The sequence below is a fragment of the Cryptomeria japonica genome, chromosome 3 (genome assembly GCF_030272615.1).
Source record: "Cryptomeria japonica chromosome 3, Sugi_1.0, whole genome shotgun sequence".
Classification (NCBI taxonomy): Eukaryota; Viridiplantae; Streptophyta; class Pinopsida; order Cupressales; family Cupressaceae; genus Cryptomeria; species Cryptomeria japonica.
Genome location: NC_081407.1, coordinates 802,349,838 through 802,373,900, shown reverse-complemented (window position 1 = coordinate 802,373,900; position 24,063 = coordinate 802,349,838). Strand labels below are relative to the sequence as shown.

Here is a 24,063-nt window from a genome sequence, read left to right as displayed (position 1 = left end):
AAGGCAATGCCAAAGGATCAATTGGTCTTTCATTGGATGCATTGCCCACGATATACCTTAGGAAGATAGACTTCCTCGAGCAGAATCAATCCCATCCATTTTAAGGGCACCCACAAAGCCACTTAAACTTTTGCTTCAAAGAAACTTGTAAAACATTAATATGAATACATAATTATCGATCACATGACACTATGATGTGTATAAAACTTGCTTTTTATTCTATCATAGAAAACAACTTATCAGTTCTCTAAAAGCAAATTTATCTATGTATTTTAAGATCATTTTGTAAATATATGCATTTCTTTATGTATGGAAATCTTCGCTGTTTGCCATGATCAAGTAAAACTTGGCCCTGACTGAGTTTTGCCAAGTCACAAGTTTTTCGACTAATATAAACACTCTAATATACCATTTTAGTAGATACATAGTTATCAACATATGACCATAATTTTGTATTTCCCTTGGTTCAGTTTAGTCAAACATTTTAATTAAAAAGACCAATAAACATGAAATTTTGCATTCTTACATTAATGCACATACAGAGACATATCTTCATAAAACAGCTACAATGATTTCCCAAATTGAATTTCACTTATCCAGTATATGGGCATCTCAGTATGCACAAGCACACAACCAAAGAAAGTCAGTATTAGTTAATGTCTCAAGTTAATTATTCTTACAGGATTCCTCATGCCAATCAAAATTCTCAATGCTATATTCTTGATCTTACTCTCCTTCCATTAATATCGGTACCATCAGAAAGTTGCGCCCACACACTCCTACTCTTTCCTCCACTACTTGAAGTTGAATCATCCTCAAAGCCGGCAACTGTTTTTAGAAGCTCTGACTGAAGTGAAGGGCACTTTTCCTTTAGATACTCAAACCCCTTTGAACGCATGACACCTGCATCACATACGAAAAGAATTGCACATTAAAAATAACACAAATGGTATGAATCCTTAAAATAATAAATACATGAAGACATAAGGATGGGATGACTCTTGACTTGCCATTCAGCTGAATATCCAGAATGTTCATTTACTCAACAAGAAAGCTCCATTAAAGGCAGATGTGTTGAATGTGCATTTAATATTGCACAACTCAACTCATTCCCAGGCTCTGTAATTAAAATGCATTTTTTCTTATTTTCTGACCTTTCAGGGCATGAAAATAAGAAATAGAAAAAGTAACTAAGCAAGTTTGACATATGAAACTGACATATGAAACTAACATTCATAAAGATAAAAGATTTGATTGTATTAGGCAAGAGAAATTTCATATGGATATCATTGAAAATAATAGAAGAATATGTATAGAGCAAAACTGATCACCAGAGAAGTTGGTGAACACACAAGGCAATGATTACTTCGCATTCTGCAGCATTGTTATTCATAGGTGCATAAATACATTAGGCTTGATATAGATAGGATTCATCTAGATTGAGACAGTAGCAGGTGCAGAAGAATTAGAATAACATTATTCTGTTAGTTCTATTTTGTCTTTTGTTTAATAAACTGTTATTTTTGTTATTGTTCTTTTATTTTTAATTTTCTTCCATGAAGCAGAACTGCAATACAGCAACTCAGAGTGCAGTCCCCCACATATTTCCCAGGATCTTGATCATAAGATGTACTTATACTGTTTGGCTCTACAATAGGCTTTCTTCCAACTTCATTTCAGTTGCTGATTAAGAGAAACGAATTCAAGATGTTGTCAAACAAAGTTAAAATTTAAAGAAACCTCTTATAGTAACCTCCCTAAGTAGAATTTTGGAGAAAATTTGTACCACGGAGTTAACCGGTTTTCAAAGAGTAATACTAATAATAGAGAGCTATATCCATTCATATCTGAGATTCTGACCCATACCATTATCTGTTTTAGGAATGGGAGAAGCAGGATATGATCAATTAAATTATTATGTACTGCCCCTTATCGCTTTGATTAAACACCTCCAACACCTCAGCAAGTAAACAATTTAAATTTCTTTTTCATAATTCTCTCATTGGATCTCACACATGCAGTCATCAGATTTTTGCCATCACTTTACAAATAAAAGAATATTACAAAAATCTTACAAAGAAATAGTTCTCTCAATGTTATGTACCTCTTCCTCTATTGACAATAAGAATAATTTTGCCATTTTATATAAACCTAGGTTCATAACTTCTTTCTTGTTGGAGGGTTTATATGGTCTCATTATTTTTGGGTGTGGATTTTTCTTACAGTATTTTTGTTCTCACAATGATGTTATTTCTTATCTATCCTGGGCGATTCTTTCCCCTTTTGCCTAGTGCAAATCATATGTAGACTGTGGTACCTTAAACCTTGCCCATTATCAGTACATAAACACATAAGCATTTATTACTGTTCACTTATTAGCCAACATACACTAGTCTAGGGCAAACCATTTGTGATCCAAACAAAGGTGACTGCGTGGGCTTTTAAAGTTTGCAAGTGGTAAGTTATTTTTAGCAATGCAGTCGCCCATTTCTGATTGGAGTTAGAGAATTCCTTGGGTCAGTGGCCAGGTTTTACCATTGAGCATGCATGTGCTGTGGCTAATTGTGGTGTGAGCTCAGGGACCTTCTCTCTTGACTTAGAAAACAGGATACAGTAAGAAACACGATGCAGTCTACTATACGTGCCTGCAGTTGGAAAGTTCCCCAGGTTAATGGACAATATCACTTTTCCTGTTTCCGTTGTCAATATCTCACATTCTGCTGCTTCATCATATCTAATCCTACCTTCCAATTCTGGCCATAATTACTACCTATACTACCAATAATTAGTATCACATCTGATTTTCAACTCTCATACTGCTGGGCCATCAGAATTCCCTACATAGGCAAAAAATTACTCTAACCAAAGAATATTCAAAGTCCATAACATCAGATGCTTCCAAATAATCAGAAGTTCAAATGAGCTAGGAAACCAACCTGCTCCAAGCTAAGGATGGCATAGTCAAAATTTGTAACAAAAACAGCCATTAGCCTTGAAAGTTGCCATAAAATGCATATTCAACAATCGTCTTGACTACAACAATCAATCACAAAGATAGGCTTTTAAGTGGCAAAACACACATTGCATAAGAACTCATCTATAAAAGAACAGAAAGACATCCCAATGTGCATCAATTGCAATCTACAAAGAAGCTTAGCTTAAAAGTCAGGTGGATAAATTGTGTAAAAAGTTGATGTTTCTCTTGACTTTTCTTTTACCAACTTAAGATATTGTAACAAAAACAGTTGTACAAGTTTGAATTAGAGATTTATTGGAAAACAAACTGAATAGGACAGAGGGACTTGCTACACTGACAATTGTGTTACACAATATATATAACGATCTTTTCATGATTGGATCATAGACCAAATAGAAAAGCGGCAATCATTGATTACTATAATCTATAATCTTTTCTTCCAGTCACCTCCTAGATATACTGAGTTTTGACAACTGTGCTTCTCAACTTTTTTCCACAAGTGGATTTCCGCCTTTTTGATGTTATTCCTGACAAAGCTGATCCTTCCAGGAATTATGAGAGCAAAAAAAAACTTCTATAGTAACATACTATTTTTTTAAAGAATTCAACTCCAATCAACAATACATAATTCATTATTACTTGTGATATTTGCCTTAGATTCTCACATATGAGAGTCTAATTCCAAGCACAATCAATCAGTTTACACCATCACTGTAAAGTTCTTAGCAACTGTAAGTTTCTTAGCAGAAGTGAGTATTTTATTCAGAATTTCTTGCAAAAAAATTCATGACCCTAATATTATTCACAGTGGCATTAGTTATTTGTCATCTTAAAATCCTAGTCGGCCAACACCATGTTTGTATACACACTTGAAAAGATAGGGCTCACAAACTACATAACTCACAAGATGTTAAAAATAATGAGCTTTTAATATAAATAGACTTATTTTAAGATTGACTGTATGGAATTACTACCATCTTTCCAGAGATTCGGTGAGAAGCTTCGAGATACTTCCGTCAACCTCAAATGTGATACATAAATGCATTTAACAGTTAATGTGGCCTTTAGACTGATCAGTACAAACTACAAACTACAAAGTTCTGTAATTATCAGTCTGATGGCATTCATCTTCCAGTTTAATTTGAATAGTGTTAGCACAAAATACGTTTGAAAGACAACTAATATTGGTATAACCATAGACAACTGTAAACTATTTTCAGCAACCTGGAGCCTGAATTTCTACTCGTCACAAGAACGAGAACAGCTTCTTGCCCTATGAAAAAACTTTAGTTTTCTCAGTTTTCACCTGGCTGTAAGGGGAGTTCCCTCTTCCCTCGTCAACTCTAAGACTCTAATAACTAAAATTACTCCACCCCACACCCCAAGGCCAGGGCTCCTCCTTAAAACTAGACAGTAGCTCTGTCCCTCTTCCTTGTCTCTCCTCAATGAGAGTACATTTTATTTTTGTTAAATCCCTTCAACTGTCTGCTTTTATCACTTGCATCTGCTTTAGTTAATGCTTTACAGTTCTTGTGCTATATTTTAACACCATTAACCTCTCTTAAGCATTCACCTTTACAGACAATAGGGTGTTTTCATAATTTCTTGCATTTTTTTTATTTTTATATTATATGTAGTACTCTTCTTAAAAGAAGTACAATTGATAAACCAGCTCAATACACCTTCCAAAACAAATTTCTGTACTTTTCAGTCTACATTGTTCAGCTCTTCAATAAACGACAATCTTATCCCGATCCAGTTTTGTCCAATTGCTGCTCATTATACATTAAGTTCTTCAATGGTTTATTGACCCCTGAATTACAAGCTTATTTTAAGTCATAGAATCATAGTTCTGGTACTCACCAGGACTCGGTGAGCCCCAATCCGGGTAACCCTGGGCGAGTCCCAGAGGCCTGGACTTGGGCTTGTTCAAGTCCAAACCAAGACTCGACGAGACCCAGGCCCCGCAAACTTGGCGAGTCCCGATGCCTTCCTAGGAGAGATGTAGGCTCCTTTGAGCCATAGACGTCTAGTTATAGTTTTGGTATTTGTTTGGAACATTTGATGTCATGGATTTCATATTCCATGAGTTTTATATACATTTGACAATATTTAAATATATAAGTGTGCTATTTCCTTCAACTATAATTTGTGTTTATAATTATGTGATCGATGTATACTTGTGTATGTGATCAAATTAGCTTCTACTTGATGATGTTATTGTGTCTTTAAGGTTCATTTAATAAAGGGTGCATGAAACAAGTTTTAAATCCTTAAAAATCTCTAAACTTCTTGGGTCTAAACCAGAAGCAACACTACTAATTACTATGGATTGTGGAAAACTAATGTTCTTAAGGTCCTAAATTGTCATCACTAGGACAAGAGGCATATTGGAATATTAAAATTAAGAGAAAGAACTTCTAAAGACTTCTTGAGAGGCTATAAATGGCAAACAAATCATTATAAAAGGAGCTGGGCTTGAGGAAAAAGGTCTATTATTGTTGCTATCAAAACCCTTATTCAGAGCTTGAGCATTTTTTTTCATCTGCACACCTGAGGGCAAAAGAGTTTTGGTGCAGTAATCTGGAGAACAAAACCCATTTTGGTTTCAAGTTGAAGTGATTCCATTAAGGAATCACATTAATGGAATCACATTTGTGCAATAAGCTTGCAGTTCCCATTTACAGTTATATACCAATTTAGAGTGAAATGAAAATTTTATTATAATATTCAAAATATAGTATTGAGGGGAAACCCTGCAGTGGCAAAGCACCTCAGTATTTTTCAGTATTGAATATTTTAAATGCTTTATGTTGTACCAAAGCCACTTCACAAATGTCATTGTTATTATTAAGGTGGTGATATATCTAAAGGGGCCATAATATATGAAGAAAAGACTTGAGCCCACAATACCTAGGAAAGGCCTGATGGTGAAAAGGAAAATTTATTCCTTCTGTTCTCCCTTTTGAGAAACTGCAACATCTTTTAAAAGGGTCGATCACTTTACTAGTACAGCCATACCATTCTATACAAGCATTCTGTACCATCCCTTAATCAAGGGGTCCCCCATATTGAATATTTGGTCGGTTTCTGTTGTTTATTATCTCTATTAGTGGCCGCAGGCCAAACTCATTTATGGGCAATCTGTAGGTTGTCTTTCCAAATCTGAATTTAATGTTTAATTAATTGTTCTAGGAATGTGTGTGTGTGTGTGCATGGCAAGGGGTGGGAGGGGTCAGTTACAGTTTATATGCTTTTACTCTGGGTATGCTACTGTTATTTCAATTTTGCCAAAAAAAAAGAAAGAAAATTGTGAAAAATCAGAGAGGGTTCTCACATCTGCTCACAAGAGAATTCACTCAGACCTCCATAAAAAGAAGGATTTCTAATCAAAGTTTGTAATCACTCGAACAGAACACATATCTTAGATATCGAAACCAATTCATATATTCCAAAAACCTTTTTTTAAGGCAAAAATTAATATAGAAGAAATAAAAAATGTTTTTCACAACCCAAAAAGAAAAATTCGTTGAAGATAAAGATAAATAAATGAAGATAGGAGAAATAAATATTTAGGGGAAGACAGAAAAGAAATCCAACAAAAGTTACATAATTGCAAAATCAGCCTAGGGTGAAATTGACAGCATGAAAAAAGTAAAAAAGAAATCCAACAAAAACTTAAATTATTGGAAAACATAACCTAAGATAAAATAGTAATACATTATTATCTCCAAGAACCATTATATATCCAATTTTATTACATATACTAGATATGATCCCAGGTGAAACTTTATAACTCTTATTTACAGTAGTTATAGCGAGTGTATGAACAAAATAGGATTCCAGAAGCTTGTAGATTAAAATAAAAGAATAATTCTCAATTCACGAACTTGGCAAAATTTGTGAGCCTTAACAGAAAAAAAAAAACAGGTCTACAGGCAGCACCAAAGTTTGTAATCACTCAAACAGAACACATATCTTAGATATCGAAACCAATTCATATATTTCAAAAACCTTTTTTGAAGGCAAAAATTAATATACAAGAAATAAAAAATGTTTTTCACAACCCAAAAAGAAAAATTCGTTGAAGATAAAGATAAATAAATGAAGATAGGAGGAATAAATATTTAGGGGAAGACAGAAAAGAAATCCAACAAAAGTTACATGATTGCAAAATCAGCCAAAGGTGAAATTGACAGCATGAAAAAGTAAAAAAGAAATCCAACAAAAACTTAAATTATCAGAAAATATAACCTAAGATAACATAGTAATACAATATTTTATCTCCGAGAACAGTTATATATCCAGTTTTATTACATATTCTAGATATGATCCCAGGTGAAATTTTATAACTCTTACTTACAGTAATAATAGCGAGTCTATGAACAAAATAGGATTCCAGAAGCTTCTAGATTAAAATAAAAGAATAACTCTCAATTCACTAACTTGGCAAAAAATTTGAGCCTTTAACCAAAAAAAACAACAGGTCTACAGGCAGCACCACAATTCTTATGTGAACATTAAGTGCGGAGGAGAGAGATAGGTAATGCTAATACTAGAAAATGGGGAGACCATATTGAATTCAGAGTACAACCTCACTTCATCAACATCATAAACCTGTAAAAGTATATGAAGTATGGCCACCACCTATTTCACAAGAAACCTATCATATATTAACAAGCAACGTATTTGCGACAAATAAACGAACAAATATCTTATTTCAAATCCTCCTATTAATAGTCTTGCTTGCAGAGAAATTAACCTGTAGCAAGACTAAAAAACAGATTTCGAGAGCCTTCAGTACAGTAGAAAAGTTATATCTGACTCCTACTGACTAGTTGCAACAACTAGGGAACAAGTTGTTACTCAGATCAAAACAAATAACATTCCAAACATTAAACTCTTTAGCATTTGTAAAGCTCATTCTTCTGGTCTATGACGCAATAAGATTCTGGATCCAATCAAAAAGCCTTGTTGTCAGTGTTGTACTACCACCTAAACATGATTCCATATTGCCAATTATGAAACACTAAAATCCTTTGCATATTTATTCAATCATTTTTAGAATTCCATGCTCAACAAATTTTTAGTATTCCATTGTTTCAATGCTTAACTGCACTTATTCTAACTTGGACTTAAATGTATCTCATGAAGGTGAGCAAATGTTGTGTCAATCAAAATCCATACCACTGATGAAGGGAAATACATCATTCGAAGTGTTGAGATGAGGGCTTACTAATCATCTAACCATATGGCCATCAGAAGTACAAAATGCAAACAATGGAAAATTTTCTTTACATAACTCCTTCAGCTTTTCTGATTTAGATCAATTTTAAATTCATACTGAAAGATCACAAGCATGATAAATGCCTCCTAATGCATACAAACAAGTACGAGAAACATTGTCTGCGCAACAGCATAGTACAAAAACTCATACTAAACAACAGCTCAATCAAAAAAACATCAGAGCAAGATTCGTTATCAAATAAATATTTTGATGGACAACAAGATCTAGCCAGTCACAAGCTACATGGATCCCTGTCAATTCCAATTGCAAGCCATTATGATTCAATCTTGTATAAAGCCAACCTTTTGCAGCATTGAGTTGAGACAATGCATACTCACAAAATCAAGAATATTCACCCCAGTCAATGATATGAGCTGTGTATCCAATTCTGAGTAACCCAATGATGTTTAGATGATATAAATGCATACCCATAAACCTAAGAAGAAGCTCATTTTACCATATGTTGCAATTTAAATACAAATGCAATGAGCTAAAGCCAAGGGAACATCAATTTTCAATTGGTCACCCATGAAACAAATTAGTGTCGGAAACAGGACCACAAATTATTTAAGCAGTACATGACATAGCATCATAAATGCCTCCTAATGCATACAAACAAGTATGAGAAACATTGTCTGTGCAACAGCATAGTACAAAAACTCATACTAAACAACAACTCAATCAAAAAAAAATCATAGCAAGATTTGTTATCAAATAAATATTTTGAAGGACAACAAGATCTAGCCAGTCACAAGCTACATGGATCCCTGTCAATTCCAATTGCAAGCCATTATGATTCAATCCTATATAAAGCCAACCTTTTGCAGCATTGAGTTGAAACAAGCATACTCACAAAATCAAGAATATTCACCAAAGTCAATGATATGAGCTGTGTATCCAATACTGAGTATCCCAATGATGTTTAGATGATATAAATGCATATCCATAAACCTAAGAAGAAGCTCATTTTACCATATGTTGCAATTTAAACACAAATGCAATGAGCTGAAGCCAAGGGAACATCAATTTTCAATTGGTCACCCATGAAACAAATTAATGTCGGAAACAGGACCACAAATTATTTTTAAGCAGTATGTCAATCATATAAGCAGTACATGCCATAGCATCAAAAATCTGGAAAAATAGGATTTCCAGAAAACAAAGAAAAATGCCCAAAAAGAGAAACCTGCTGCTTTTTATATTTAAAAGCATTTCAATAGCATAGAGGGTTTAGTCCATGAACTGTGCAATCCAGATTTCTTTCATTTAAGTTCATATCACTTATTACATTAATATGCAGAGCGCACAAATGATAACTAGATACTAATAGTTTTAAGATTTTCAATTATAATCTTCTTTGTACAAAATCACCCTACAAACTAAGTACAAAGTTTCAAAACAGCATACATAGTCAATGGCTCAGGATTGATGATTTATATATTAATAGACATTCAACATTTTGTTTGGTCTCATAGGTGATTTTAGTAATGTTGAAAATTTAAGCTATTCACTAATATTAATAACTCAGTCATAGAGAAGGGTGTCCTCATGATTTATGAAATTCTTCATCCCTTTTACTCTACAAATTATGAGGACCATTGCCTTTATAGCAAAAGAAAGAGCTAATGAAACTAAACCAAGTAGAGACAAGTCCTTTTGAGAAGAATAATAAGCCTTTTACAACAGCAAATAATTCTCTGTAGAAAGGAAAAGATACCTTTTAGGCCATGGAGAACCTTTCTGTAGGGCTAGAATATTTTAACACCCCCTATAGGAAAAAATTGATGAAGCCTAGCAAGGTAAAGGGGTGCTACAAGGAAAAATAGTGTTTCAAGGTTTGGGTGGCAGAGCCCATTAATTCTCAAAAGCCACACAACAGGGGTAAACAACACCAATAGATTGCTATGTAAAATTCTTCCCTCCGCAAATTGATTAGTTGATGTTGTTTTTGAAATATATATGAACATTATGTTTGTTACATCCAAAAATGTTTTAGTTGGGCTGTGCAAACAAATAATAATAATATAAAATTAAGATAAGTTTTGTGTACTTAATTCAAGGTGTTAAAAGTAAAAGAGAGACTAGCTCAATCCAAATGTCTGTCAAGCTTCTACGAAATGTTGGAAGTCTAGTTTATGTAGGCCAGAAAGGGTTTTAAATTCATTTTTCATCTTGGAAGTAACTAATTGTCTATGTTTGTTTTAATTCATAAAAATATGAGGCATAAAAACAATACTACATCAAACAAAAGTAAATATTGCCATAAAAATCTATGGGCCACCCTTGTCATTTGGCATAGGAAGAAGAAATTGAAAGAGCAAAATGCCCTACCTCTGCAAATTATGTCCCCGAACACAAAATAAATGAAGTCCAGTCCCTTGAAAAAATGATATAAGGCATGTAAAGCCCTAGTGCAAAAAAAAGTTGCTAGCAATCATCAGATAAATCTTTGAAAAGAAGTCGAAAATGCATTTCACCCATAACCCAATGAGCTTCACTCAATTTTTTAAGATTTAATCGCAATTACCATTAAAAAAGGGGTCAAAATCCATTGACTAGTACTTTTTAGGTAGAAAAATGACAGACTATGATAATCCACAAGTACTTGAATATTTTTTTTTTGCAATTTTTGGTTCTATTGTACATACAATTTTCATTGGATTATAATGGCATAATTTCAAAACAAAGCAAAATATAATATCAAAGGATATCATTTATCAATCATAAAACCCCTTTGCTGGTAAATCTTCTGTTGTTTACTATTAAATGTTTTAACTTTCTGTAATTTTTATATAGTCATTTACATGCATGAAAGACAGAGGAAGTTAATTCATTAGAGACACAGCAAGAGATAAGACCATATTACCTACTAAAATAAATAGATAATGAGAGGATAACCGGCATTCAGCACGCACACAAACTTAAACAATGGTTCATAGTATATCTACCCACAAACACATTGCCAATGTGGTATATGAGAACCATACCTATAACAAGCACCAAATACATTGTCTAATATAAATCAAAACATGATGTATTCTTCACTTGCACTTTTGCATGATAGGGAAATATCAATTTAGATAGTTGCAATTACCCTGCAATATATGCAGGCCATGTTAAATTTTTAACACCATAATAAGAAGTTCACAGGTTGCATTAAAACAATTCAATTTCACCATTCTGCAAATGCAATCTCACATAGAGGTCACTATACAGATTGGTCCTAAAACAAGACTTCACTACAAGTGTGTGAAACATCAATTATAATAAAGGAATCTTGGCCTGAGGATTCATTAGTGTATTGTTTCTCTACAGTTTGTTACTCCCATGAAACCATCTCTAATCTCATTCAAAAAAGGTGGGTAGCCAATCAAGAAATGTAAAACCAATCAGCTAATGATTATTACTGTTTAAACTATTAAGGCAATAACTCAAAATGCCTTTCACCTACTTTGGAACTCATCTTGCTTTTCTGTAACATAGCCTTACAAAATCTTATGTAACATAATACAATTGCATTGTCTAACACAGATGCTTCTGCTTGTTCTTGCAGCTATGCCTGCGATGGCTGCTCCTATTCCTCCTAGGTGGTGGCATGTGGCTCCTCCTCTGGGCGCATCTAGGGTTTTTATGCATTCTGCCAATGATTTGGATGCTGCTCCTGCTCACTCCGCCCCAGTTTGCTCCACTGCTGTCTGCAACGACAGTGCCCTAGGGCCTGTCTGTGGCTCTCACGGTTGTGGTGAGGATTCCCCCATCATGTGAGGTGGTTGCACAGCTCTCATCCATGACTCGAGGGCCTCTCCTGCGATAGGGTTGGGATGCCCTGATGGGAAAGTCTCCAATAAGAATCTGTTTGTTCACAAAGGTTTAGCAGCAAGCTTGTGCAAGCAGCCTAATGATATCAGGAACACAGGGAGATCTTGGGCCTTGAAGGGGAATGGTGTCATCAAGGATCAGCTTCCACACAGGCTGTCTGGTATGAAATCTAGGTCAGATTGCTTGGGGAATGGACTATCACCAGCGTAGGCCACTGAACTCCCAGGGGAGTCTCTGGCTCTTCATCCCACTGATTCACCTTTGAATATCAACCTAGGAGGTGGCTGAGAATGTTGATTATTTTTCAAAACATGGTTTGATCGGGAGATTCTGCAGAATTTGGCCAACTCTGGCTATGCTTCACCAATGGATCTCATATACTTGGGGCCCCATTCTAGTGATTGATCTCAAAATATATCCATGTGCACAGGCTTTCTTCATCGTGATCTTTGATAATATTCAAGACTGTCACATCGTACTATGTGATCATCGATGGGACTGCGAACAACACTTGCTTATGTTGAAACCCTGGCATCCCTCTTTCAATCCAAGTTCTAAATCCTTCTCTGCTATTCCTTTTTGGGTAAGGCTTCCAAGTCTACCTTTTCAATTTTGGTTTGACTCATGTTTTAAAGCTATTGGCAATTCGTTGGGAAAATTCTTGGTAGTTGTTGAGGGATCTGAAAATCTCTTCCATACCACCTATGCCCGTATTCTGGTGGACATCGACATCAACAAAGATTTGCCTGCAGAGATTTATCTCAATTCTAAAAACAGTTGTTGGATCCAGTCTTTAGATTATGAAGGTGTTCCCTTCTGGTGCCGCAGATGTTTTTGCAGTGGACATGTTGCTGCCCAATGTGCTAGACGGAGTAAAGACAACCAAGCTTCATGGTGGAAAGATGTCACCCTGCAGCACCACTCAATAGAAAAAGAAGATTCAGATCAGGATGGTGAGACCATTGATGGTCCTCAGAAACTAAATGAGGTTGGTCCTCACAAGGCTTCACCACGCAAGACCAAGCACACTTCGCAGATGATGGTTGATGTCCCTATTAATGGGGGAGACAATGTTAAGGGAGTTGTTCCTTCCTTGCTGTTGGAAGGACCAGTTAAGGTCTCAGATCTTCAGAATTCAATTGATCCTTCAAAGAAATCACAACACACATTGAGATCTTCTGTTATATCTCCTCCTCCTGGGGAGGGTCAGTGTTAAGACTGATTCTCCTTCTATGTTAGGGTTGGTTGTGGTTGAAGAGAATTATAGTTTGTCCCCTCCTAAAGGCCAAAAAATTGGCTCAAGGAATGCTGAGGAGTAAACTGGTAGTAAGGCTTAAGAAGGTACTTGGACAGTAGTGCAAATGGACGAAAAATGAGGCAAGTTCGCTCCCATATCCAAAGGGCAGCGGTTTGGTGCTTAACTCACAAGGGCAGTTATAGTCAGTTTAGGAGCATCTTGTTTAGTGATTTTGTAGGTGGTACCATGTTTGTTCATCTGGTGTCTTGACGGAGCATGTTAATGAGATCTGTTGGCTTTCAACCATGAGTTGTAAAACTTGTTCTATAATTATTTGGCTGGTTAATGGGCTTGGGGGCTCTTTGTTATTTATCATGTAATAATGTCTATTTAGGAGTTATGGGTCTGTGGTGCAGCCTGTTAAAAGGTTGGATTTTATATTTTGTATGAGGATGGGTAGTTTTCTGGTCCAGTCTTGATATGTTCCTGGACGGGAAGTGAAGTCAGATGTAAACTCTCTTTATGAATTTGATTAAATGGTGCAGCCCCTAGCTGCTATTAATCTACCAAAAATAAAAAATACAATTGCATGGCCTAAATTTAACTCAATGATTACAAGATGTATACAGCTCCTCAGCATCTGCACTCCATGAGATAGTAACTTCATTAGTTCAGTATTGTTTAAAGAGCAATCAGTACAGATTTTCTCTCATCCATGTTAAACATCTTTGATATCTGAATAATTAGATTTCAAAATAGAAAAGCAAAACTGAGCTAATAGAAAAAATTCTGAAGAAAATCGGTGTGGGGAATGAGGCAAACCCTTGAATTTGGACTGCCTTCCAAGTTAATGTTCATGCCTATAGTTTATAGGTTTTGATTTTCTTGTGTAAATATTGTAACACTATACATCTATGAGCCGATTATTTGACAAGGTTCTATTTTCATGATGAAAATTCTGAATTTGTGACATTCAATAATAAGCAAAATTATTTGTATTACTTTTTAAAGGTGTATTAGCTCGCTCAAATTAACTGTCCATCTGACACCTGACTTTTGCCTGCATCATTTAACATTAGCTGTCCTTCATTTTCTTCAAATCTGATCACCCACTGGGGTAGGAGTTTCTCTTTTTTTATAGTCTCCTCAAATTATCCTTGTCCGGTATATAGATGGGCAGGGCATACTGCAGTTTTAACTGGATATCTAAAATAGTGATGTTATCAGCCCAAAGCATAGTTCCACAGAGTTCCTGATGGCAAGGCACAGGTGTTTCAAGGACGGGAGCCAAGGGCAAACTAGTTTTCACAAATTTAAAGGTTGCAACAAGTATGTAATTATAGTAAGCAACCCAGTGGCATCCCTAGCGGAGTTGGCGGAGGTGGTGGTGACTGTGGAGGGTACATTTCTCCAAGTCCCAGCATCCCAGAAACATCCCCATCACGGGGATGTATCCCTATGGAACACTAGAATTGATAAATAATAGTGCAGCCCCCTCCAGAAACCTTAATAAGATTAAGACAGGGGTACCCAACCCACCAAAAAAAGAGGAAAATAGCTATAACAGTCCAACATAGTACAGGAATAGATAAATACTACTACAGAACCCTACAGGAAACTTGGTAAGATTATGACAGGTGCATACCCATCAAAAAAAAGTGCAACAGCTGTCACAATCTTAAGATTCCTTGTCAACCAGCAAGTGGAAGAAATGACTGCTGCAATCTCCAAAATAACAAATATAAAATACGAAAGTGACAGTCATTACAATTGCATCACTACAGTGCCCTCAGCTACAGTAACCACCCAGCAACCAGGAACTATTTTTAGACACTGCCTATCAAGAAATAGAATATTTTGAAACCAAATGACTACTGAAACAGCCACACAAGGCCAGATAAGAATCCACGACCAGCATAATGACTATAAGCTAATTCAAGAAGACTGGCCGTGCCCAGCAGAAAGCAATCAGACCATATATAAAGGAAGAAAACCAATAATTGTAAGAAAAAATCTTTTAAAATCAATACCCTGGTTCGGTAAACAGAAAGGAATCTGAAGAAAATCAGTGTACAGGAACAAGGCAGACCCTTGAATTTGGAATGACTTCCACATTAATGTCCATGATTGTAGTTGAGAGATTTTGATTTTATTTTTCTTTTTGCTGTGTAATTGTTCCCAGGCCAGGCTCTATGCTGTGATCTGATGTGTTGATAAGGATCCATTTTCATAACGAATGTTCCGAATCTGTAACTTTCAATAAGCAGGAAAAATTATTTGTTGTGTTCTTTTTGATAACTAGCTGCTGTTGTAATTTTCTGAGGGCATATAGCTGTTGAAATTAGCTATCCTCCATTGGACACTTGACTTTTGTCTGCATCCATTGGGGAGGTTGTTTGCCAGTTAGCTGCACTTATTATGGATTAATTACCTATGATTGTGGATCTCATAGATAAAGAAATTATAGGAAGCGCTACAGGAGTGAGAGCGTACCATTGAAAATTATAAACCAAAACTTCATTTTGAAAATGATGCTGCTACAACACTTTAGCACTTGGTTCAAAAACCCACAGGAATTTCGACAGCAAAATTTTTAGGACAAAAACCCTCTGAAACAGTCACTTTTGCAGAGAGGGCAGCAGGGTAGGGCTGTTCAGGATCAACAGGAATTCAGCTGACAACTTACAGGGAGTTTGGAAACTTCAAAAGGTATCAGGTGAACATGCTGGATCCAACCAGTAAGAAGTTTAGGACAAGCAGAAATTCTTTTTAACATATGTAATTACATAAAGACAGAAAATTTAAAAAGTTCAAGTGCATTTCTGTTGTTAGAATCTTTACTGGTTGCAATTTCTGAGTGTCTTTAGACTACATTGTTTCCAAATGAGCTATTCCAAGGTTGCAAGAAAAACTTAGCATACCTTAACAACCTAAAAGTTGTACAAAACAGTTCTGCTTTGTCAAATTAAATACAGAAACAATGGGTGAATCAAGACGAATGTGTTTTGTCAGAGTTAGTGAAAGTTACATAAAACAATGAAATTAAGAAATTAATTTTCATCTGTAGTTACTAGTTAGCATTCTAATCAACTTAAGAAATGAATTCAAAAAGTTTGATTATTTTCATTTGTAGCTACAGGTTAGCATTCCAATCAACTTACACAAATGCTGCGTGAAATTGTTACCAAAGCCATATTAATCCAGAATATTCACAAAACAATATACTAGTTATTCCATTAAGTTAACACAAATGTTGTCATAAAGGATGGCCAATGACGAATGGTTGTTAAAAAAAAAAAACATGCAATGAATTTTCCAGTTAAAGTTTCTTTAAACCCATAATAAGCATGCATTAAAATTAAAAATCAATATTAAGGAAGAAATTAAAACCTGCAAGATTTTCTGCAGCAAATTTGAGGCATGCAGCTTTCAGTTCAGTGGCATTGTAACTATCCGCCAGAGCAAGAATAGATGCAACAGTATTCACAGATATGTCTTTACATAATTTTGATTCACATAGTAGCCTTAGTCTTTTTAAGCCATAAGTATGTGATGCAGCAAGTAAATGTTCTGCCAATGTCTCTACTTTTGAAGATGAAGATGATGAACTAGGCGATATTGGTTCTTCATCAGGAAGAGTATCTCTGTAAACAAAATGCAGCATTGCCTGTATTTTGTCACAAGTACAAATGCAAGAGAAGTCAGCTATTACAGAAATGAAAATGAATAATATATTAATTATTTACAGTGAAATCCTGAAACACCATGAAAACACCAGCCCCAGTGTAAGGTAAGTAGACTGTACCCACAAACCACGACTCTAAATCAGTCAACCTGAATAGCTTACCATTTTCCATTTATATACATTCTATTATCAACTGTAAAGCAATAAAATAACTTAATACAAACAAACCTCCATTAAAATAATTTTGCAAAATAATTTTAAAAATGATTACCTTGAACACCTTTGGATCCATGTCCTCAATAGCAACCTCATTGCTGTCCTCCTCGGCAGAATCAAAAAATTTTGCTTTAAATACCGGAGAACGTGCAGCCAACACAAGTTTATGAGCATAAAATTTCTCCCCACTTACATCAAAAGTCACATCGGAGGCTTCTTGATTATCAAGCAGTGCACCAAAGTGCATCCCTAAGTCCGATTCAGGAACAGATATAGAGTGCAATCTAGGTCCTTCTGTGGCTGAAACAACAACTCCCACTGTACAATTTATTTTTAAGCAGTCGTCTTTAAGATAATCTGATGTTTCAAGCACAGCCCGTCGAAAGAACCGTTTGTAGCCCCTGTGAAAAGAAAAAAAGAAAACAACAATTGAAAACTAATAACCATCGTCCTTTGACAAATAATGCTGAGCACAAAAAGTCATTGTCCACAACAAGTAGATGGCTGCATTGAAACACATAAGAATTAGATAAATGCACAAAACAATAGGCATCCAAAAGTCCACCTAAGGAGCTACTGTATCCACTGGTCAAAACAATCAATTCCACCAGCTCCAAGCAGCACAGAACAAACCAAAGCTAGTGTTCTGCGAACAAATTTTTAAACTCTCTTCCAAACAAGGTGCAGCCACACATAAAGGCAACAAATAAACAGAAAATGAAAATTTGAGATCAGCTAAAGCTTTAAATTGATGTTTACTCCATGGGTAGAGCCGGTGGCAAACCCATTTAATGGCAATTTAATCTCAGATTAACACAATTTTCGCCAAATTCGACATATAAGGGTTTACAAACAAAAATATATATTAAAACTCCTATGCAAACATGAGCAGCTAAATTAAACATGAAAAATTAATTTTGCTTGAGATGAATTACTAAAATTAGGGTTTCAAACGAGAATAAAACAGGGGTTAGAAACGTAAACAAAACTCGACTGAACGTTACAAGCCTAAGTTTTAAATGAACTCTTATAATTAGGATTGAACGATCTGGCGAAAAAGCGGGAAAGACAAATTCAAGCTCTGCTTGATTAAACTCAATAAGTCGGCGAAATTTAAAAGTATAGTTTCAAAACTTTACAAAAATAAGGAAACGAAAACTCTAAAAAACAAAGTTAAATACTTACCACATGCTTCCCCGATACTTCAAAGTATAAGGCCCGCTCTCGAGAGCCCGATCAAAATGACTGTGAACTTTGTTCTTGCCCTTGCCACTCTGATCAACCAGCGTCAATTCAAAAAGAGCACGAACGTCAGTTCCCTCGCTGGCCAGGGCAATAAAAACTGACACGTACAGAGAGTTATCTTCGGCATTTTTCCCATCGGGGTAAAAATAAATCGCCCACTGGTAACCTCCCACTGTAAAAGTCTCGCTTGCAATGTGCCGTCCAACGCCCATGCCTTTGGCCAGAGAGTAACCCTGTATAACAAAATTGTGCGATCCATTGACGGTTTCCGTCACGGACCTCGAGCTGGACGGCGAACCGTCGATACTCTCGGGCATTCCATCAAATCGAGCGCTGAAAGTTCTCTTCATCTGAGCATCTAAAGAATAAATATTAAAACCCTAACCGTCGATTTAAACCCTCATAAGCCGCGAATTTCGACCGAATTCAAAACCCTAGCCGTCGAATCATGTCCTTCCGAAGACGAGAGATGCATAGATTTTAGATTTCAAATAGGATCCATGGAAAAAACATGCCGATTCAGGTAAAATGAAAGCTCTAAACCCTAGGAATCGATTTAAGCTCCCCACAGCAGCGAGGTTCGAGAATTTTAAAACCCTAGCTGTCAAAATAATCAATCTGAATCTATAAATTCCCTGGACTTTAAACTTCGGAGAGGATTCACGGATACGAGAACAAATAAAGGCGATTTTATGCTATTTTCCGCGATTTTGGACTTCGCTGAAATGGGATTTTTATGCCTGTAGACTAAGGTAAAATTTGAAAATGAACGGGTAATCAAGAATGGGGAAATTTTGATTGCAGACTGAGACGACCTGAACCCCGGCGATAATTTCGTTTCTGCAAGATTAAAAAATCCAGAATTGTTCTAACGTTCGTTGTACTTTAGAGATGCCCTGGTGGCTTTTCAACTGGTTTAATCTGTGCAACTGTTTATTTATAATAGTGCTGCGGCGTACGTAGATTTTTGCGTGTACACGTCGGCTTATATTAGAAACGTGGTCGGTGTTGATTGGCCGGAGGAAACGTGCGCTTGGTTCGGTGAAGAGATGCTTTAGATTTTAACATTTGCTTGGAAAGACGTGTGCTACAACTGATAAAAGTGTTGCCGCCGAAAAATTAGACCACATTTTACACAGCTTCAATTTTTCACTGACGTACATGTCACTGAGTCGTTAATTTTTTAACTCACACAAATTTATTATAGCCAACTAAATGAAAAAGATTAATTACGAGGTCTTAATATTGAAAAACAAACTCTGCATTAAATATTTTTTCCAAGAGGCTTATTACATCAGAAACCTATTTTTTTTAGTACTCAGGAACGTATTATAATCTGCAGTAACTTTTTAACGTGATTAATTTATGTTTTTGTATTGAGTTTGTATGTAGTGGAAAAAAGGATAGAAAGATTATTTTATAGTTCATTCAGGGTTTCTTTATTAAATTATTTTTGTTCAATAGAATATGATAATAGAATATTAAAAAAAACATATAATTGAAAATTTAAATAGTTTAAAATTAAATTTGATAGTTGAAATTGTAGTTGGAGTGAAGGCTGATAATTTGACGTTAGATAATTACACACAACTATGATAAGTGTGAATCAATTTTTAGTTTTAGTTTTATATCAATAAAATGCTACCATGAGGGTAGCACTCTTTTATATTAATTAGTGAAAAATTGGATCTCATTAGCTCTTTTTGGACTTCTTGTGAATTAAAAGATACAAGTTATGGTACTTCAAAAGCATGTTGAGTGTGATGCAAACATATAATTAAGTATATTTAATGCATAATTATTTTTAGGGTGATTTTTTTCTATAAAAAAAGTCCACAATACAATTTAAATAAAGAGGATTTCATTGAAGACAATTAATTTTTTGTCCTAACAATTGACATCATGCCCTACGCAATTTTTGCAAAAAATAGACCAAAAATTTTCCAAATTGATATTTCCCAACTCATTGGTGTACCCATCGCACACTAAGGTGTACTTGCTAGTTTTTTATTGATTAGTTTGTATGTATTGGAAAAGAAGAAAAGAAAGATTATTTTATAGTTCATTCAACATCTCTTTATTAAATTGTTTTTGTTCAATAGAACATGACAATTGAATATAAAAATATATATAATTAAATTTGGTAGTTGAAATTGTAGTTGGAGTCAAGGTTGGTGGCTATTGGATTGCCTATAGAGCATTATTGTAATAATATTTGTGAGTTAGTAATAGTATAGATGATTTAAATTCTTGCTACTTATTTTTTGCATGGAAATGATAAAATGATGTTAGATAATTACACACAACTACAATATGTGTGAATCAACTTTTAGTTTTAGTTTTATATCAATAAAATGCTACTATGAGGGTAGCACTCCTTTATATTAATAAGTGAAAATTTGGATCACATTAGCTCTTTTTGGACTTGTGGTGAATTAGAAGATACAAGTTATCGGGTACTTCAAAAGCATGTTATGTGTGATTTAAGTTTTGTGAACATATAATCAAGTATATTTAACGCAGAATTATTTTTTAGCATGATTTTTTTAAAAAGGATTTCATTGAAGACAACTAATTTTTATATTAATTTGCACTCTACCACCTTGCAATATAGAAGGATTGTTATGATATAGCTACAATAAGATTTAATGCCATTCAAATAACAACAAAGCATTCAAAGAGTTGAAGTTTGAATCTTGTATTAATATTTGAATAAGACTTGCATTATTGATATAGTTAAAATTTTATCACGAGAATTTAATGCATTAGAAATGCAATGAAATTTAAGTAATAGTTTCATTTATGCATTAACTATTCTCATTATGAATCAATGGGAAAATAGATAAATGACATGTCTTAAATTATTGAATACTACACACTATAGGATTGTCACACGTTTTTTTTATTTGTAATTTATGATTGGCTAAATAAGTAAAACAAGTTGTGTCTAATTGCTGCAAGTAGTATTCTTACCTTAATGAGAACCAATAAGTATGCCCCATATCTTAAATCAAATCAAATGAAATTTAACAATGTAAAAGTCGATATTAAAATCAAATCAAAGCAATACTATGCATACCTAAAGTCAAATGAAATGAAATAAAAGATATATTGCATCGAGTTTCTACTAATGTTATGGTGATTACTACTAATTTGGAGATGAAAAATATTAGAAGGATATGTTATAGGAGGTCAAAGTTCATACAAATGAATGTCTAACTTTAAATTTAAATGATGATAATTGTAAACATGAGCATTAATAAATAAGATAGTAATGTCAATATTCAAAAAACATGAACCATATATGTACAAGTCAAGAAAAGATGAATAGATTATTCTAGCAATAGCACATGGGAGAGAGTAAGATATCTAGCATAAGTAGAGAATTTGTACAATATAATTAATACTTTCTATGGTATGTGGAGTTTATCAAAATACTTAGGGAAAAGTATAAATGATTTTGATAACCAGCTATAGAACTAAAGTTGGTAAATGGTTCAACGAAACATAGAGAATACAAATGCTAAATTTGCATGACATTAGTTTAGCATAGGAAACTAGTGGTAGCAAAAATGGTAGAAATTTATTGTTGTTTGTGTTTGTAACCCTCTCACTCTTTGCAAAGTTTGTATTAAGGTAGTTATTAGTTGGTTATTGTTTTTTATTAGAAAGCAGCCAAAATCGGGGGCTGACCTGAGAGAAACAGACAAACCATTACCAGCACACACACTGCAAAAACGCGGCAGTCAGCCAACCCCCACTCTAATAATCAAAAACAAAAACTGTTTGTCGTTATTGGATAACCCAAGATTGAAACCAATCTTGTCCAATAAGCGCCATAACCAGCAGTAACCCATCATAATGTCATAACAATAATAAATGTTAAGAGTAGCAGTATTACTATGGAAACCAGCGTTCTAGTGACAGAAACTAAAGCAAAAAGGAAGGAAAACAACCATACAACTTAATTATTAGCATCAATGTGCTTGGAGAGCATGAGCCTAGTCCATTCATCAGCCAGGAACTGAAACAGTTTCTTAGTGGTGTCCCTGCCCATCCCTTCTAGGTCCGTTTTGTCCTATTGAAGCAAGCACAAAGAGGTAGCAGACAAGTGCATAACTTTGACGGCGAATTTCCCAATCTTGTTGACATAGGACTCTAGGTGCTCCAACTTTTTCTAAACACCCATAAGATCTTCAGAGATAGCCTTACAGCCCGAACACTGCTCCTCTTTCTTCTCCCCTTGGTTATTGTTGTAGTAGTTAGGTAGTTGCAAAAAATATAGTGTGTAATTAGTAAGAAAGTGATTGGAGAACATTGTATTATATGTTCTTATAAAGTGTGTTGATTTTTTCTCTATATAGTTAGCATTAATAATTATGTTGCTCTGGTTCAATGTAAAGTATCAATTTGTGAAGAGATCTCATGGCATAAAAATTAATGTTAATGTGTCTTTAATGTATCCTTCATGCATGATATTTTTAGGCTGGAGAACAACTATTGAATAACAGACTTATCTAAAGAATTGGGTATCAATTGTCCATTATAAATTGTTGGAATAGTTTAAGATAGAGTGTGTAATGGGTGGAAATAGGGCTCACTAATGTATGCATGCAAACTTAACCTATTTCACAATGATTACATTAGGAGAATGAACTCAATAGGCTCAAACTCGAATCTTTTGAAAAGGACTGAACACAAGGTGAATTGAGTATTCCTTAATTGAGTTTAAAATGAATTATGAAAATTGTAGACACATAAATCTGTCTACTTAATTAAATGAATACTTAGTATTTATTTGATTATTTAACCATCGATCAACAATTAATTAAATATTTAATTAATTCACCCTAGCCCTCTTCTTCTATTAATTAAATAAATTATTTGATTTAATTCATTTAATCAAATGAAGATAATTAATTAAATAAATAAAACATATTTATTTAATTAATCCCTCCCTGCACTTTTAAATAAATAAACTTTTATTTAAATCCCTTTTATCCTTCACCCACTTGCCTTTTCCTAAAAAGGCAAGTTGCACACACATTTAAATAAATGAATATTTTTTTAGATCCTCGTCCACTTGCATTCTCCTACAAATGCAAGTTGCACCACTATTTTAAATAAATGAATTATTTATTTAAAGTTCTATTTAATCGCACCCACTTGATAATGGCTTCCTTCAAAATCGTCAAGCCTTTAATGATTTCCTTCTAGAGTCTTCTTAAGCCTTTAATGGTTTCCCTCAAAGTCTTCAAGCCTTTAATGACTTCCTTCTAGAGTTCTCTTAAGCCTATTTGTTTAATTAAATCCTCCTTTCACATTTAATTAAATCTCTCTCACATTTAAATAAATGAATATTCATTTAAATATCTATCCAAATGCAAGTTGCACACGTTTAAATAAATTTATATTAACATGATGCATCCTAAAAATCCCTCCCACTTGCATTCTCCTACAACTGATAAAAGTTTTGTCGTCGAAAGATTAGACCACATTTTGTACAGCTTCAATTTTTCAATGATGTACATGTCACTGGGTCGTTAATTTTTTAACTTACACAAATTTATTATAGCCAACTAAATAAAAAAGATTAA

At 34.5% G+C, this 24,063-nt stretch overlaps 1 protein-coding gene across 1 annotated transcript; it reads right to left on the bottom strand.

Annotated features, from left to right (window-relative positions):
• Positions 1–501: 501 nt before the first annotated feature.
• Positions 502–19,390, bottom strand: LOC131036837 (BTB/POZ and MATH domain-containing protein 4). The gene is given in 5 exon segments (XM_057968831.2): positions 502–792; positions 794–903; positions 16,711–16,987; positions 17,277–17,622; positions 18,407–19,390. Coding segments are annotated over 5 exon segments (1,209 nt in total). The 5' UTR covers positions 18,817–19,390; the 3' UTR covers positions 502–726.
• Positions 19,391–24,063: the final 4,673 nt, after the last annotated feature.